This window comes from Drosophila obscura, unplaced genomic scaffold (assembly GCF_018151105.1).
Source record: "Drosophila obscura isolate BZ-5 IFL unplaced genomic scaffold, ASM1815110v1 contig_14, whole genome shotgun sequence".
In the NCBI taxonomy this organism is placed as follows: domain Eukaryota; kingdom Metazoa; phylum Arthropoda; class Insecta; order Diptera; family Drosophilidae; genus Drosophila; species Drosophila obscura.
The window spans coordinates 571,202-587,058 of NW_024542724.1; the positions used below are offsets into that span (position 1 = coordinate 571,202).

The 15,857-nt window shown below is 44.1% G+C and overlaps 5 protein-coding genes across 9 annotated transcripts; 4 read left to right on the forward strand and 1 right to left on the reverse strand.

The window, feature by feature from the left end:
- The first annotated feature begins 951 nt into the window (after positions 1 to 951).
- Positions 952 to 4,754, forward strand: LOC111075461 (lamin Dm0). 2 transcript variants are annotated; one of them, XM_041596329.1, is made up of 3 exons: positions 952 to 1,058; positions 1,676 to 2,133; positions 2,214 to 4,754. In XM_041596329.1, exons 2-3 carry the CDS (start codon positions 1,683 to 1,685, stop codon positions 3,614 to 3,616), a joined length of 1,854 nt encoding a protein of 617 aa, XP_041452263.1. In that variant the 5' UTR covers positions 952 to 1,058; positions 1,676 to 1,682; the 3' UTR covers positions 3,617 to 4,754. The 2 variants fall into 2 exon arrangements, with proteins under 2 accessions (XP_041452263.1, XP_022224443.2); XM_022368751.2 differs by lacking the exon at positions 952 to 1,058 and having other exon boundaries at positions 1,566 to 2,133.
- Positions 4,755 to 5,549: 795 nt separating this feature from the next.
- Positions 5,550 to 8,225, forward strand: LOC111075462 (glucosamine-6-phosphate isomerase). 4 transcript variants are annotated; one of them, XM_022368752.2, is made up of 6 exons: positions 5,550 to 5,725; positions 6,086 to 6,190; positions 6,252 to 6,379; positions 6,444 to 6,985; positions 7,226 to 7,289; positions 7,957 to 8,225. In XM_022368752.2, the coding sequence occupies exons 2-5, from the start codon at positions 6,093 to 6,095 to the stop codon at positions 7,262 to 7,264; spliced, it is 807 nt and encodes a 268-aa protein (XP_022224444.2). In that variant the 5' UTR covers positions 5,550 to 5,725; positions 6,086 to 6,092; the 3' UTR covers positions 7,265 to 7,289; positions 7,957 to 8,225. The 4 variants fall into 4 exon arrangements, with proteins under 4 accessions (XP_022224444.2, XP_041452264.1, XP_022224446.2 ...); XM_041596330.1 differs by lacking the exon at positions 7,957 to 8,225 and having other exon boundaries at positions 7,226 to 7,387; XM_022368754.2 differs by lacking the exons at positions 7,226 to 7,289; positions 7,957 to 8,225 and adding an exon at positions 7,409 to 7,712 and having other exon boundaries at positions 5,552 to 5,725.
- Positions 8,226 to 8,311: 86 nt separating this feature from the next.
- On the reverse strand, positions 8,312 to 9,283 carry LOC111075493. The gene has a single exon (XM_022368813.2). It carries the CDS (start codon positions 9,281 to 9,283, stop codon positions 8,312 to 8,314), a length of 972 nt encoding a protein of 323 aa, XP_022224505.1.
- A 1,258-nt stretch (positions 9,284 to 10,541) lies between these two features.
- LOC111075485 lies at positions 10,542 to 11,452 on the forward strand. Its single transcript, XM_041596356.1, has 2 exons — positions 10,542 to 10,549; positions 10,586 to 11,452. The coding sequence occupies exons 1-2, from the start codon at positions 10,542 to 10,544 to the stop codon at positions 11,301 to 11,303; spliced, it is 726 nt and encodes a 241-aa protein (XP_041452290.1). The 3' UTR covers positions 11,304 to 11,452.
- A 2,059-nt stretch (positions 11,453 to 13,511) lies between these two features.
- Positions 13,512 to 14,686, forward strand: LOC111075475 (paxillin homolog 1). Its single transcript, XM_022368793.2, has one exon. It carries the CDS (start codon positions 13,796 to 13,798, stop codon positions 14,327 to 14,329), a length of 534 nt encoding a protein of 177 aa, XP_022224485.1. The 5' UTR covers positions 13,512 to 13,795; the 3' UTR covers positions 14,330 to 14,686.
- The last annotated feature ends 1,171 nt before the right edge of the window (positions 14,687 to 15,857 follow it).

The window sequence follows — 15,857 nt, forward strand, 5'->3', positions numbered from 1 at the left end:
CAACGATTTTGATACGTTGGGAATTGGATATTACTGGCTAGTTGGACCTGTTTGTAATTTCAGGATCAATTAATCCGTAGAAACTAGCCAGTCTTTTTTAAAGACATAAACGAATCTTTTTAGTTCATTGTTACCAATAAAAAGGTATCAGAACCGGGATAAATTAAACATATAAAACAGAATGTGATGTCGTTGTTGGTGGTAAAACCATGTCAATTTTGCTATCCGTTTCATTACCGAATCGCTTTGAATGGAAATCTGGAAGCCCAACAACGAAGTAGGCAAAAAAGAAGAAGATAAAATGGTATACAAAAGGAAGAAGAAACTGGTTGACCAGCAACAATGTCACATTTAGCCCATACATTCACGAATAAGTTTGGCCGCTTTTGTTTCAAGAACCTATATTATGTAAACGATGCACTATAGGCCTTTTCGCACACTGCCACATCTTGTGAGGAAATTGGTGTAAATATCGGTAAAGATTAAACTCGGATTCCGGCTTGAACAGGGCCAACGAGCTAGATTTAGATAAACTGAATACTCTAATTTATGGCCAAACGATTCAATCAATAAATATGTTAACCTTTGCATGGTACCATAGGGGTATTTTAGAACAACTTCCTGGTAAATTTAGTAACTTCAACATATTTTATCGCATTACAGGTGAGCAAGATGTCGGTGGTCATTTTTTGTTTTGAAGTAAAGAGCTGAGGGATGAGTGCTACAAGGAGCATTCTCATTAAAAACAGTATTATTTTCGCATATTAACAAAGGTAAAAATTTCAACTTTATAAACACAAAATAGAGGGGTGTTAAGTCTCGTTTGATCACCGGATTGCCCTGGTTTTTTATGGTATGGTATTTAAATGGTATTTCTCGAAACCGAATTGGTATTTAATGGTATTTATGTTTTGGCCGGATGGTATTTTTTTATCATTATAGTCACGGTCACGCTGAACCCAACAAAAAATACAAATACCGATTTCAAATACCGCGTTTTTCCTGCAGCGAAATATTTAATTTTCCAATTTGTGCATCTTTTCTATACTAATCCACACGTAAGTCGACCAATTTGTTTCTGCAACATGTAAACATGTAAATTAGGTAAAAATACAAAGAAAATCGGGTAAAATAGGTTGTGAAAAGTGCACGGCATTTTCACTCAAAACCGAAATGCCCCCCGCCTGCATCTGCAGCAAAATGCCGCAAATATTGAATGAAAATCGCCATATTGCGGGAAATTTGTGAACGCGTTACGAAGCGTACTGCGGGATTAAATGAAAAGCGATTACGTGCAATTGGTTAAATTCATGTTTAACAGCCGCACCCGCGCCTATTACCCCACGCCCATAAACAAACGCCGACAAAAACCACTCACTCCACTTTTTCTTCGTCCGCTTTAGTACAGTCGACTGAGTGAAAACGCGAGAGTGTGTCGGTGAGTGAGAGAAAACTCGTTTGATTACATTTTACCATATATATCGCTCATTGCTCTCTCCAACTCTCCCTTTTTTTGAGTTGTTTTTCGTTTGGAATTTTATCAAACTGTTCCTCTGCTGCTTTTGTCGTTCGTTCCGCGCAAAAATTTCAACAAATAGGAAATAAACAGCTGAATATCGAGGTCGCGATCCGAAGCACCCAGACGAACTCACGTGTTTCTTGTTTTGCATTTCAGCGCAAAAATGTCGAGCAAATCCCGACGTGCTGGCACCGCCACGCCGCAGCCCGGCAGCACCTCCACCCCACTGCCGCCGAATGTGGGACCTCAGCCCCAGCAGCAGCAGCAGGCCGCGAGTCCGCTCAGTCCCACACGCCATTCCCGCGTGGCCGAGAAGGTGGAGCTGCAGAACCTGAACGACCGTCTGGCCACCTACATTGATCGCGTGCGCAATCTGGAGACGGAGAACAATCGCCTCACCATCGAGGTGCAAACCAGCCGCGACACCACCACCAGAGAGACGACGAACCTCAAGAACATCTATGAGGCGGAGCTGGTCGAGACGCGTCGTATGCTGGATGAGACGGCACGCGACAAGGCTCGCGCGGAGATCGACATCAAGCGGCTGTGGGAGGAGAACGAGGACCTCAGGAACAATTTGACCAAGCAGACCAAGGACTGCACCACGGCCGAGGGTGAGTTTGCCGCAGCAACCACAGCTGCAATAGCTTTGAATTGAATCTAAATTAATGTCATCCCTCCATTCCGTTCCCAGGCAATGCCCGCATGTACGAGTCGCGTGCCAATGAGCTGAGCAACAAATACAATCAGGCCGCCGCCGAACGGAAGAAGGCTTGCGATGATCTGAAGGAGGCGCTCAAGGAGCTGGAGCGCCTGCGCAAGCAGTTGGAAGAGGCGCGCAAGAACCTGGAGGCTGAGACACTGACTCGCGTCGATCTGGAGAACACCATCCAGAGCCTGCGTGAGGAGCTCTCCTTCAAGGACCAGATTCACGTGCAGGAGATCAACGACTCGCGTCGCCTACGCCAGACGGAGTACAGCGAGATCGACGGCCGCCTCTCGTCCGAGTACGATGCCAAGCTTAAGCAATCGCTGCAGGATCTGCGTGCCCAGTATGAGGAGCAGATGCGCATCAATCGCGATGACATCGAGAGCCTTTACGAGGACAAGATCCGTCGCTTGCAGGAGACCGCTGCTCGGAGCAACAACTCCACGCACAAGTCCATCGAGGAGCAACGCACCACTCGTGTGCGCATTGACGGGCTCAATGCCAAGATCAACGATCTGGAGCAGACCAATTCCATGCTGAACGGTCGCATACGCGAGCTGGAGCATCAGCTGGACAACGATCGCGAGCGTCACGGCCAGGAGGTGGCCCTGCTCGAGAAGGAACTCATCCGTTTGCGCGACGAGATGACCCAGCAGCTGCAGGAATATCAAGACCTCATGGACATCAAGGTTTCTTTGGATTTGGAAATTGCCGCCTACGACAAACTGCTCATGGGCGAGGAGCATCGCCTGAACATCACCCCGGCCAATACGGCCACCGTTCAGTCCTTCAGCCAATCGCTGCGCAGCAGTACTCGTGCCACCCCCTCGCGCCGCACACCATCCGGTGCACTGAAGCGCAAGCGTACTGTTGTGGACGAGTCGGAGGATCGCAGCGTCTCGGACTATTATGTGTCGGCCAGTGCCAAGGGCAATATTGAGATTAAGGAAATCGATCCGGAGGGCAAGTTCGTGAAGCTCTTCAACAAGGGCAACGAGGAGGTGTCCATCGGCGGCTGGCAGCTGCAGCGCATGGTGAACGAGAGCGGGCCATCGACCACGTACAAGTTCCATCGCTCTGTGAAGATCGACGCGAATGCGTTTGTGACCGTTTGGTCGGCGGACACCAAAGCATCGCACGAGCCGCCCTCCAACATTGTGATGAAGCAACAAAAGTGGATAGCCGGCGACAATACCAAGACGATTCTGCTGAATGGTGACGGCGAGACTGTAGCCAATTTGGATCGCATCAAGCGCATCGTGTCCACCCATGTCTCATCGTCCCGTCTGAGTCGCCGTCGTAGTATCAGCGCCGTCGATGGCAACGAGCAGCTCTACCATCAGCAGGGTGATCCCCAGCAGTCCGCCGAGAAGTGCGCCATTATGTAATCTTTCGCGCGCGCAAAGCACACACGGATTTCTCTATCACACAGACAGACAAACACCGCAGCAGCAGCACTCAAAAAAAACACACAGAGACAGATTTGTAGTAATACTAAGTTATTTTTTGTGGCCCGTTTCGCCGATAATTTAATCAAAAAACATATTTGTGTTGATCTGCTCCACCAGCCAAGAGATCGATAATCCTTCGTCGTCAGAACACCATCTCCCAACCCCCGTTTTCCGTTTCCATTACATGTGCTTCCCTTTTATAACTTTCCGCACCAATTTCCCTTTTAATGTTTCAAATGTTCACGTTTTGTGTGTTCCCGTTCCCCCTTCGTTTAAAGACATTCATAAACTACTTTTTTGTATGCTTTATTTGGTATATATGGACCGATTGATATCGATCTTGTATGACATATAGAACATACATAGAACAACCCACACATAACACACACATTTTGTATTTGTGCCATGAAGAACATTGAAGATATTGTTAGAAGACAATATGTTTGATGGACTTGGGTGCACTCCTCTTTCTCCATAAGCAATTAAAATATATATTTAAGTATCTCTGTTAGCAAGAAAACACAACAACATCGAGCATAATAAGTAGGAATCCAGAGAAGAAAAAAAAAACAGATGCTCCTGACAACAAAAATATTTATATAAGTATTTTTTGTACAATCCGCCTAAAATACAAAATTACTTTATATACTATATAACAGATAATACATACGACAAGTGACTAGAAGCCCAGCAATATATATATTTTTAAACATTGGGATCCCCCTAGATCCAGGCTCAGACACTCGACGCTTTCTACCCGGCAACGACCGGTTCTCTTGGGCTTCCTGCAGCCGCTTCTAACTTACCAGGAAAATACAATAATGAAAAGCAACAAAAACAAAAAAAAGTACAACAACAACAAAAATCGTACAGCTCAGCGATGCGTCGCATTTTAAATAGATGGGGCGTGGCCGCTCCCAAAAATTGATCATCGTTCCCACGAAGCAAAAACTATTTTAAAAGAAAAGATGAGAAGAAACGTGCATAACGGAACGTAAAATATAAGTACATTTATGTTTATGTATGTAATTTTCTATTTGATAAAACAACAAAAATAAAGATATAAAATGTTTAATGAACAACATGAATGCGTAAGGAATCCCCGGAGCTAAGCAGTGGCTACTACATCCAGAAATCGGTGGAGACCGTGCTGAAGGACAACAAGTCCTCTACTTGTTCCGAGTACTTTAGCTGCTTCTGCATTATCATATTTTCGGCGATGTGAGGGCATGAGTAGGAGATCCAAAAGATCAGATCTCTTCTATCATTCATATGTGTAGGGTATGTATGTTCCTTCGCCGTGACGAATTATTTTTGGATTTTAAATTCTTATGTGTATGTGTATATGCTGGCGGGCGATGTGTAACCAAGTCTCACTCAAAAATATGTCTAATTGAGTGACTTATCGATAGACCAAAGACAAATGATGTCATTAAACGTAATTTTCAATGAGAATGCAGGGAAACTAGCCTAACACCTAATTTAAGAATATAATAAGATCTCACTGTGTTTTTATGCGGCGATACAAAATGCGGGTTAACCGATATTAACAAACCTGACAGCCCTAAAAACAACACTCGATTGCCGGGAGCAGAAATTACACTCAACCAGAAGCCACTCAAAACTGACAGCAGTGAGAGAGAGAACGAGAGAGGAGTTCATTCAACTGCATTATTACAGGCTTTGGAGAGGGGGGGCTGATTAAGTGACGTTTCAACCATGACGATAACCTGCGATAACAGAAAGTATCTCAAGGTTGCTGCAAATTCTTTTGTTTTCGTTGCAACTATGCCTGTACTTCCCTTTATCAGCCAAGCCAGAGAGCGCGTAGTAGCAACCGCAAACTCAGCTAATCGCCGCTCAAACGAAATGCATAAATTGGCAGCCAAATTCAAGCGGCAGGCACCAGTATCGTTTGGACTCCACTCCAAGTACGACACAAGCACCCGCAGAAATATTGTATATACGTGCATATATAGATACGCCTCTATTTGAGCAGTATAAGTAATAAAAAAGCAGCTGTTTGCATTAACGAGCGATTTGGAGGTGAGTGAGCAAAGTGTCCGTGAAACTCAAGTGCATGTTGGTTGCCATGTTTCGAGTAAGAATGAAAGTGTTAAATAGGTGGGGCCAGCTCCATAAATGGGTTAATTGTCAATAATCGGACTTGCTTATCAGTTCATTGAACAAACGGAGAAATGTGTGTGCAATCTTTACAGCCGCCTCGAACGCCCTCTATCTTAATCCTGGCCAGCGTTGCCAAGCGTGTTTTGGTGCGATAAGTGATCGTTATCAATTGTTCTCAAAACTTGTTTTCGCTTCACTCCATTCGATATGGTCTTCCAGGCAGTACAACTTATTTCCACCGGTAAATTCTATTAAAAATTCTATTCAAAATTATTTCAGCTAGAAAATGAGATTGGTTATATTGGAAACGAGCCAATCGGTTGGCAAGTGGGCGGCCAAGTATGTGATGAAGCGCATCAATGACTTCCAGCCGGGCCCCAACAGGTAAGCGGATGCTTATATTCCACATAAAATGACAGTTAACGAAATGAACTCTCTTTGTTAGATACTTTGTACTTGGTCTTCCCACTGGATCCACTCCGCTGGGCATGTACAAGGAGCTCATTGAGTTCCACAAGCAGGGAAAGGTATCCTTTCAGTATGTGAAGACCTTCAACATGGACGAGTATGTGGGTGAGTCTTGGCAGATGCTGAAAGGGAATTAAATGAACATTTTTAATACGTTATCCATTCACAGGTCTACCCAGAGATCACCAGGAGAGCTATCACTTCTTCATGTGGCACAACTTCTTCAAGCACATCGACATTGAACCTCAAAATGTCCACATATTGAATGGAAATGCCGCAGATCTGGTTGCCGAGTGCAACAAGTTCGAGGATCAGATCAAGGAGGCCGGCGGCGTTGAGCTGTTTATTGGTGGCATTGGTCCTGATGGTCACATCGCCTTCAATGAGCCGGGATCGTCGCTGGTCTCACGGACGCGTGTGAAGACCTTAGCGCAGGACACGCTGGAGGCGAATGCCCGCTTCTTCGACAATGACATGAGCAAGGTGCCCAAGCAGGCACTCACCGTTGGCGTTGGCACTGTGATGGACTCCAAGGAGGTGATGATTCTCATTACGGGCGCCCACAAAGCCTTTGCCCTCTACAAGGCCATCGAGGAGGGCGTCAACCATATGTGGACGGTCAGCGCCTTCCAGCAGCATGCCAACACTCTGATGATCTGTGACGAGGATGCCACGCTGGAGCTGCGTGTCAAGACTGTCAAGTATTTTAAGGTATGCCCGCCCTCGACCCTTTCCTCTATAGAAACTTGGGCTTAGATTGGTATGAGGGAAGACGATAAAGGTGCTGGGATTGTTAACCCATTTAGAGGCGCTTGCACTAGTTAACTTTGCACAGTTTGATTACATATAAGGGCTTTAATGGTTGCAGTTTTTCGAGTATACGAGCTGATTAAATTAAGTAAACAGAACTTTGTTAATGCCGGTCTGGCATTCCATTTGACAATTTCACAGGGCATTCTGCGGGATATAGACGAAGGCGCCGCAATATAGGATGGTTACAAAAACTGAGATATGAGTAAAGTATCGCCCCCCTGACTTGCGGGAGATTCTCCTTAGATTCCACACTTTATGTATACACGCATATATTTAATTTAGTTTATTTGCAATTATTTTAATGCTTGCAACAAATTCTAGATGATTAAGCAAAATGAAATGTAAGACTGCGACTAGTATGGAGGTTCAAAAATGCCAAAGAGATGGACAATCTGAGCCAAAAATCAAAGTGTACCCAAAATTTGTCCAAAATATTTGAAAAATGTTCAAATGAAAAAACCTTACTGCAGCCTATGATTGTCTTAGAGATGGGAAATTGGACCAAAAACATGGACCCTAGCTGATGATCGATTTCTAATGTGTATTCCAACATTGAAAATTAACTACAGAAATGTACACCAAATAAACTAAATTAATATTTATACATAGAAAAACGTTTTCTGCACCTATTTTGGCTGTAATAAATCTAGTATAATAAGTGATCATATATCATAATAAGAAAGTACAACAATTGTCTTATATAGGTCCAAAATGGAACCGAAAATTTGAAAAATATTGAGTTAAGCTGAAAGATATATTTAATTAAATAGAAAATAATTAGTTGAGAGGGGTCCTTTTTAGCACTAACTACAAATATATTTTTACAAAAAAATTCTAAAAGTAATTCCATATATTAAACATATTTACAGAGCCTTATGGACGTGCATTCCAAGTTAATAGAGCAGCAGAAGACGACGTAACCTTTAAATGGATCCTTGAAAGAAGGACCTCTGTGTGGACACGATCTCCAAGGAAGATCCAAAATTTTATCAACTCGCTTAGTTAGAAATTTAAGATGAAAGTAAAATTTTTTTGTTTGAAATCTTTTCCCTGCCGTGTAAATCGTTATCAGTTATCTTCAATCTATATGTTTTTTAATGTATTCCTAATTATTTTTACAATTTTTGTAACAAATCATGCAATATATATAAATTTTATACAAAAAATGAGATCCTAGAAACATTTGGAAGAAGCGTGCGTGGCTATGCCAACCTCTACTCAACTTCAATGCCGACCCAGTATCTGTTTGTCTGTATATACAAACTCCTCGTGATCCTCGATGAGGCGGAACAGTTCCTTGGCATAGAAAATCGAACGTACCGACTCCTCCAGGATGAGCTGATGGTTCTGGACGGCACGACGCACCTGCTCGTGTATGAACATTTCCTCCAAGCGCTTGGCCCGCTGTGTGAGCCGACAGGCCTCGTTGTTTCTTAGCCTCGCCTGTCCGGCTGTAAGACGACACTCAACGGCGGGCTGATGCCGGGCCGCATTGTTGTGGTAGCTGCAGATGTCGCTGATTACGCTGGCGTTCACATTGAAGATGCCCTCAGCGGCACTGATCACGGTCTTGCACACGGCCGGCGAGCAGATTATCTCGCGCTTCAGATTCTCGCAGATCAGCTGCTGGAGCACCGTCTGGCGGGCGGGCCTCAGGAAGCCGCGCCGTATGTACCGCCGGCCGATCTTCTCGCGCATTGGGCGAAAGCTGAAGACCTGTGTGCCCCAGACCTTGCCCCGTACTGGCTTTGTGGTCTTGCGCCCACATCTGGGCTCCCGGAACAGTTGTCGCTTCACCCGCTTCATGCTCTCGATCTTCTTGGTTATCCGCTCCGGCTGCAGGCAACTGTCCACCTGGTGCCACAGCTCGCCAGGCGTGGCCAGCGAGGCGCTCGACGTGCCCCAGTACAACTTGTGGACCATGCCGTTCATCAAATACAGCTGGCGGATGCACTCGTTGAGGAAACTTCTCTTGGTGGGGCTCTGGAAGTTTGGCGGATTGTTCAGGATATAGTGGTCCCGCTTGTAAACGACACAGTAGCCATAGCCGTGTTCTCCATACAGGGCTCCTGGACGCTGGTACACAATCAACTGCTGGTCCTTATAGTCAATCGGGGAGTTGAATATGAAGATCTGATTGTGTGCCTCGTTGGGCGTGCGGTACATCAGCAATTGCTTGGTCTGCACTTTGTCCATGGCTGATAAGAGTCGATAAGCGAGTGATGTGATAGCAGTCACGCACCAGGGCTTATATATCCCGGCTAGGACTTAGGCAGGTAGCCAGCTGTGACCACTCTAATGACCTGCCCATCCTTTCAATCCTGTCGTTTCATGATTCGAATGTCAGGTCAGACATATGTAGCTCTTTTGGGGTTTTTCAAAATAAAGGACATTCTTATCCATAAGTTTAGGCTTCTGATTTTTAATTTTACCTGAGATTTGCAGATGTTTTTGGGATGCAGAGTCGGGTGTGTATGTGATCGCTGTATTGTCAGCCAATTTGCATTAGTTGAAGGGGAGTTGACGGCAATAGTTTCATCAAGTGTTTAAAAACTTGCAATAAGTTTCATCTGATAATATTAGAAGTCAAAGCAACGGCTAGCAGCAAAAATTAAAGTTGACGACTGCTCTAATTTAGCTATAATTTTTAAATCGTAAAACGCAATATTTGGTACAGAATATTGTTTAATGGCTTAAATTTTAGAAAATTATTTCTTTTAGACATTTGCCAAATTTCACAGAAGAAAATTATTTTGTGTGAGACTGTAGGGCTAATTTTGTTGCAAATATTTCCGTGTAATTATAAAAACCAACTAAAAGATGCGATATAGAACATCAATAAAGGGTTGTAAAATTTAATTTATTTTTCTTTTAACTCTTTGTGTCCTTTGAAAGTTATTCTAAATTAAAAAGTGGAATATTGCTTGCCAATTTGTTCAAACGCAGTGTGTATGAATGCAGCAAAATCACAGTCAGCCTATGCAATTTATTTTAAAGAGAAGTCAAAAATTCAACTCATTCCTTACAACCTCAGAATAATGTCAGAATAGCTTTCAAGTTTATTGTCTGGGAAAATTCGTTTTGTAGAAATCAAAATCGATCCCCACACGCCGAAACATTCTCTGTTGGCAAAAGGTTCATATAGAAACTAGTCTATAAGAATTCCAAAAGACCAAATCTTATAAATTAGTGTTAAGAACAAGCACGTGCCTGTTCTTTCAGGTCAAAGCTACACGAAGAAAAATTCCTTTACGGACACAGGTAGGTTGCCATATTGTTGGGTAATTTTATAAGATCCTCTCTTGATGTTGTTATGGATTGCCATTGGCTTATGTAATTGCATTTTGTCAACGATAGGTAGTAATCCGTGCCAGGTGTTGAACATAAACCCACAGAGAAGAAGGAGCAGGTAAAGCTCCTCGAGTGATCTAGGTACAGGTACAGGTAAGACACAATGCTTATGTATGCTTTTGACATATAAAACCGAGTGGACATCAGTTGCAGCTGTCACAAGCAACTGAACCAGCGAATCAGCAACAACATGGGTAACGTAATGGATCGCAAGGTGTCACCCACGCCCAGTCCCATTGAGGCAAAGGCAAAGGAGGAAGAACAAGTTGCAGAACAAAAGCAGGAGGCGCCAAAGCTTGACACAAATCTTCCGCTGCAATTATTCTGCTATCGCCAGCAGCTGCCTGGCAAGAGCCATCATATTATGAAGTGGGCCACAGCCAAGTTGCTGCTTACCGAGGAGCTGCTCAAGCTTCAGCAGACCCATCCCAAGGCTCCCTGTTGTCCCTGGGAGAACTATGAGGCAACGATGATAGCGGACGATGGAGATGGCGACCAGGAGAACAGAGCTCCCAACAATGATGACCTGTCCCGAGAGCTGACCACTCTGAAGAGTTATCGCATGGAATTACGCGAAACCATCCTCAAGGTGGCCCACAAAAAGAAGACAAAGACTTCGCAAAAGAAACTGAAGCGCTTGAATCGTCGCACCCTGATCTCCTCGAAGAAGCCCAGCAGCAAGGAGAAACGCAAGCCTCAATATAACGAATGGCTGCTGAGTGAGGACGAACCAGAATGCCCCCTACAGGCAGACTATCTGCAAGCACCCTCGCAGGTGGATGTGGATCCCCAGTTGGTGGATCCTGTGCAGCAGCCGCGTTCCTTGCATTTGGGGGTGCAACCTGAGGTCATCACCATTGACTGATCCCCTACCGGATCGAGTTGAAAAGAACCCCTAGATTTAGTTCGCTTAGCTAATTTAGTCGTTACACTAATTCTAATTGTACATACCTATATTTGTTTTCAAACTGTTTTTATTTCCATTAAAATAAACCCAAATATGCAATCACCTCCTATTTGACCAACTGACTGGACTCCCGGGTTCGGGACCTGGCCCAAATCAAAGTTCAATGCGCCTCCGGCATCCCTTTTTTCGCTTGTTTGTTGTCCCCCAGGTCCCTGGATGCCCGTTGAACCCTCATTGCATAATTAAACTGACTCGATTGCGGCCTGTAATTGATTGCGACAGCTCTCGTTCCTGTGTCCTATGTCCTGTTGCTGCTCCTGTATCCTGCTCTCGTTTTACCATGCTTTGCCGTTGAGCTTTAAATTAAATTAATTTAAAGTCTTCGCCTGAGACTCAGACGAAGACGATGCCTGTATCGCTATGATGATGTCTTCACGTTATTCGATATTTAAAAAACGTTCCGAATATCATGTCTCCTCTCTTTAAATCGCTGAAAGCCAGTAAAATCGGAACTCAACAATATAATCTCCACATATATTTATCTATTTCATTATATACCCTCTAAATCTTCGCTGACAATTGTCAGTTATAAATGTAACCCAAAAATTCACGCATATTTCATAATATTATATCCCCTAAATCTCCTCTGACAATGGTCTTGTCTGTGATAAACTGCCACAACTCTCTGGTCGGAACAACCCATTTCAGCACTTTCCTAATCTAATCTCTTGACTAATTAAATTTGGGAAAAAATAGCTCGCCCAAGTGCAGGGGGAAAAGCGTCGCGTAGCTCAACCCAAATAAATGATTGTGGGTCATGCAACTGCGCTGGCAATTACCAACTGAAGTTGGAGGGATATTTATGTTGCCCCAAGGGGCAGTAGTAGCAGCAGCAGCAGCAGCAACAGCAGCACTTTGAACTTGTCCCAGAAACGTGCCAAAAACTTGCACCATTTGGAGCAATTAAAAAGTGCGAAGCGAACAACTTGCAATTATCGCGTATTAACATGGTGTGATATTTAATAAAATAATTATGTGCCGGGGCCAGGTCAGCCTGGATGCAGAGTTGGCGCTGAAGTTGGGGAGGCACACGCACTCCGCATACGCAGACATCTGCAGACGCGACGCCATCCCATCCTGACACAAATTCCCTTTCAACTTACATAACAAGCTCTCCTCCATCGGGTCCAAATGGCATCCAAATGGGGGCAGCCGCTGCAATTTGGAATTCCTTGCAACGCATCAAAGCGCAAAACCAAATTGTGACATGTCCTGGCACCATTGCTCCCACTCCCACTCCCATTCCCATTCCCACAAACAATGCCCTGCCCCATCGAGTCGGGGAACAAAAGAAGTGGCACATACCACACGATGGCCCTTTCGGGAACCACGAACCACCCTCATAGAAAGAACCAGGACCAGGTCCTCTGTCCTGCCACTTCCACGCATGTGTAGCGGGGTGTTAATTGCCGACTAAGCGGAAGCTCCTAAGAATTTCTTCTTTAATTAAATTTTTTTCATATAAATGTAGAAAAATATTTTATTAATTGCAAACATTTTTAGCAGCGCCTTCTAGGAATTGCAACCTCTGCTTTGGCTTTCTGGTGAGGGGAGGGTTGTGGCTGTGCAACCCTTAGGGGGAATTCTCTTCGCTTTCTATCCCATCTTGAGGCAATTTCTTAATGGTTGATGGTGTGACTAATTCGAGGGTTTAAATTTCAATGGAAAGCGATGGCCATAAATTATTTATAAAGAAAAACAAGTCTGGGTAACCACCGAAAGATTTAATTATGGGGAATTTAGATGATGACAGTGCTACAACTTTGTTGCAAGTTCAGGAATATCCCATCGAAGCTGAAGACAATTTGCGCGCAAAGATAAATATTTTTTGGTCATTAATATATGTTCATTCTCATATAAGAATTCTTAATCGTATTCTATTACACCATGGCTCTACGTTCACTTCCAAATGTCTCAATTGGACTGTGACTGAGGAAGATAAATGCTCCCGAAAATGTGGTTGTTTAATAACAACCAAAGTTATCCACAAAGTAGGCTCTATCCACACACATTTCACTAACAAAACGAGAATGAAATTTTTCCAAACCCAGTAGGTCATTCAATCAGATTGGTTCCATTTGTAACGAAGCCCCTTTGCTCATGTGGAAATTCTCAGTCAGTTTTCGAGTCTCCCCAAATTCATACGTTTTGTTTTCGCTCTGTAAATACAACAAAAAATAATCAAAATTAACAAAAAAACTTTTGTAAATTCAGTCTGATCTGTATATTTGTAAAATACTTTTCATCTTTCGTAAGCCCAATCATTTTGTTTGGAAATCGGAACAAACTACAGACGACTGAAGGGATTCATCCCACTCCTTGGAGAAGAAGAGACCGACTCAGCAACCGAATTTTTCCGTGCAAGGGAAAGCGTCTAACCAGCCGCCAAGATGACTGAGACTATTGTGTGCCACAAGTGCAACGGGGCCATCACCAAGCGGATGATCACTGCTTTGGGCAAGACCTGGCACCCGGAGCACTTCCTCTGCCGCCACTGCGATGAGCAGATCGACGATGCCGCCTTCAGCATCCAGGACGGAGAGCCCGTCTGCACCAAGTGCTTCCTCCAGCGGTACACCCACACCTGTGCCGGCTGCAAGAAGCCGATTTTGGAGCGCACCATCATCGCCATGGGCGAGAACTGGCATGAGGCATGCTTCTGCTGTGGTGGGGCCTGCAAGAAACCATTGGCCTCCCAGCCCTTCTTCGAGCGGGGAGGCAAGGCCTACTGCAAGCAGGACTACGAGAACCTCTTCGCCGCCAAGTGTGCCAAGTGCGAGAAGCCGATCACCGACAGCGCCGTCGTCGCCATGAACAGCAAGTGGCACCGCGAATGCTTCCGGTGCAATCGCTGCAGCAACCCGATCACCACGCCGAGCTACACCGTTGATGGGGACAAGCCTGTCTGTCCCGGCTGCATATGATGATCCTTGCAACCACGGATATTTTCTGGCATCAACCCACATGGCTCACACCTCAAACCAACAAAAAACAAGCGGATTGAATGACTCACAATACCAATAACACTAACAATTGCTGGTGCATGCATTTATAATTTAATGTTCGTTTCAGAGTTGAACAATCTGAAATTATAAAAGCTTGCAACTTCACGCCCATCGCAGGCTGCTGATAGCAGAAAAAGACAAAACAGAAACAGAAACAGAAACAAAACAAATACAAATATAGTATATGCTGCCCAGCCCTTAAAGCCTTAATACAAAATTAAAAGCACACTACACTGAAACATAAGACACACCAAATAAACGAAAAAGCCACACAAATCAAATGCACTTTCTACTTGCAGAATTGCAGAATATCAAGAAGAAATTCGCTATGGGGAATATACAATTTACTAGTTAATGGGTAATTATTCTTCTCGGTGTTACTAGGTTCATATTTTCGCTGCTGTAAATTTAAGCAAACTGTCAAAGTAAAAGGAAATTGAAGTCTATTTCGAGGCAGACTTTGTTAGAAAACATATATGTATGTATATAAGACCGTATTCGTACCGCAAACTCAATAGCAGATTCGCAAGAGGATAAACGGAGTGCAAGAACTAATATAGAAAATATAGCAGAAAGCGGTCAGAACAAAACAATTCGATTTATTGTGACAGTATTCACATTTCAAGGCCGCATATGCTGCTGCTTAATAATTCAGATTAAAGCGCATTTAAATATGACAGACAAAAACCATTGCATACTTCAAAGACGCAGAAGACTACAGAATTTTGGATCCACGACTCACAAGAATATTCTACGCCCCTAAGCTAAGTCATTTGTAGACCTCAACTAAGCAGAAACGAAGTGGAAGATAATACATTTAAGAATATGCTTTTAAATATACGTGCGTTCATTAGTAGAAAAATCTATGCTCTCTTCTCAGTGCTATAGCCGATCTATGATCCAAGCAAACAACATAATCTTAATTACAATTCAGCCACTGAACATTCTTGGAGGCTGGCAATGGCAGGCAAACAGAAATATTTGCTCTCAACCAACAGTTTCCCACAATTTCGGGGTGAGGGACCCAGCGCGATAAGGGCGAATGATGAAACCCTTTCCCAATTGTGGGCAAATATTTGCAGAAGCTCCGCTCAAGAAGCTGCTGCACTCGCACGTCAAGGAAAGTGCTTGACACGAGATCATATTTCCAAAGGTAGCTCTCTCCCACACACACCCTGATATGGGGGATAGGGCGAATCCAAATGAAATCATCGCGAGGGCAACTGCAGCACACATGATTATCTCATGTTCATGTTCACTATCACTCGGGAGGGTAGTAGGAGGATGAGCATGCGGATGATTAGAGCAGAGGCAGCAACAGTGCCGAGGAATTGTAAATGGAAAACTCAACGAGGGTGTTTCCACGCCGAACGAACCCTGTTGGAAGACCACTTCGGCTGAAAACCCGATGCGCTGTCGTCGGTATCGTCGTTGCAACAGCAACAGC

Coding starts and splice junctions, on each gene's coding strand:
- LOC111075462 (XM_022368753.2), top strand. CDS start 6,093: ATGAGATTGGTTATATTGGAAACGAGCCAATCGGTTGGCAAGTGGGCG. Junction 6,380..6,443: donor CAACATGGACGAGTATGTGG/GTGAGTCTTGGC, acceptor ATCCATTCACAG/GTCTACCCAGAGATCACCAG. Junction 6,986..7,956: donor AGACTGTCAAGTATTTTAAG/GTATGCCCGCCC, acceptor ACATATTTACAG/AGCCTTATGGACGTGCATTC.
- LOC111075461 (XM_041596329.1), top strand. CDS start 1,683: ATGTCGAGCAAATCCCGACGTGCTGGCACCGCCACGCCGCAGCCCGGC. Junction 2,134..2,213: donor GGACTGCACCACGGCCGAGG/GTGAGTTTGCCG, acceptor TTCCGTTCCCAG/GCAATGCCCGCATGTACGAG.
- LOC111075475 (XM_022368793.2), top strand. CDS start 13,796: ATGACTGAGACTATTGTGTGCCACAAGTGCAACGGGGCCATCACCAAG.
- LOC111075493 (XM_022368813.2), bottom strand. CDS start 9,283: ATGGACAAAGTGCAGACCAAGCAATTGCTGATGTACCGCACGCCCAAC.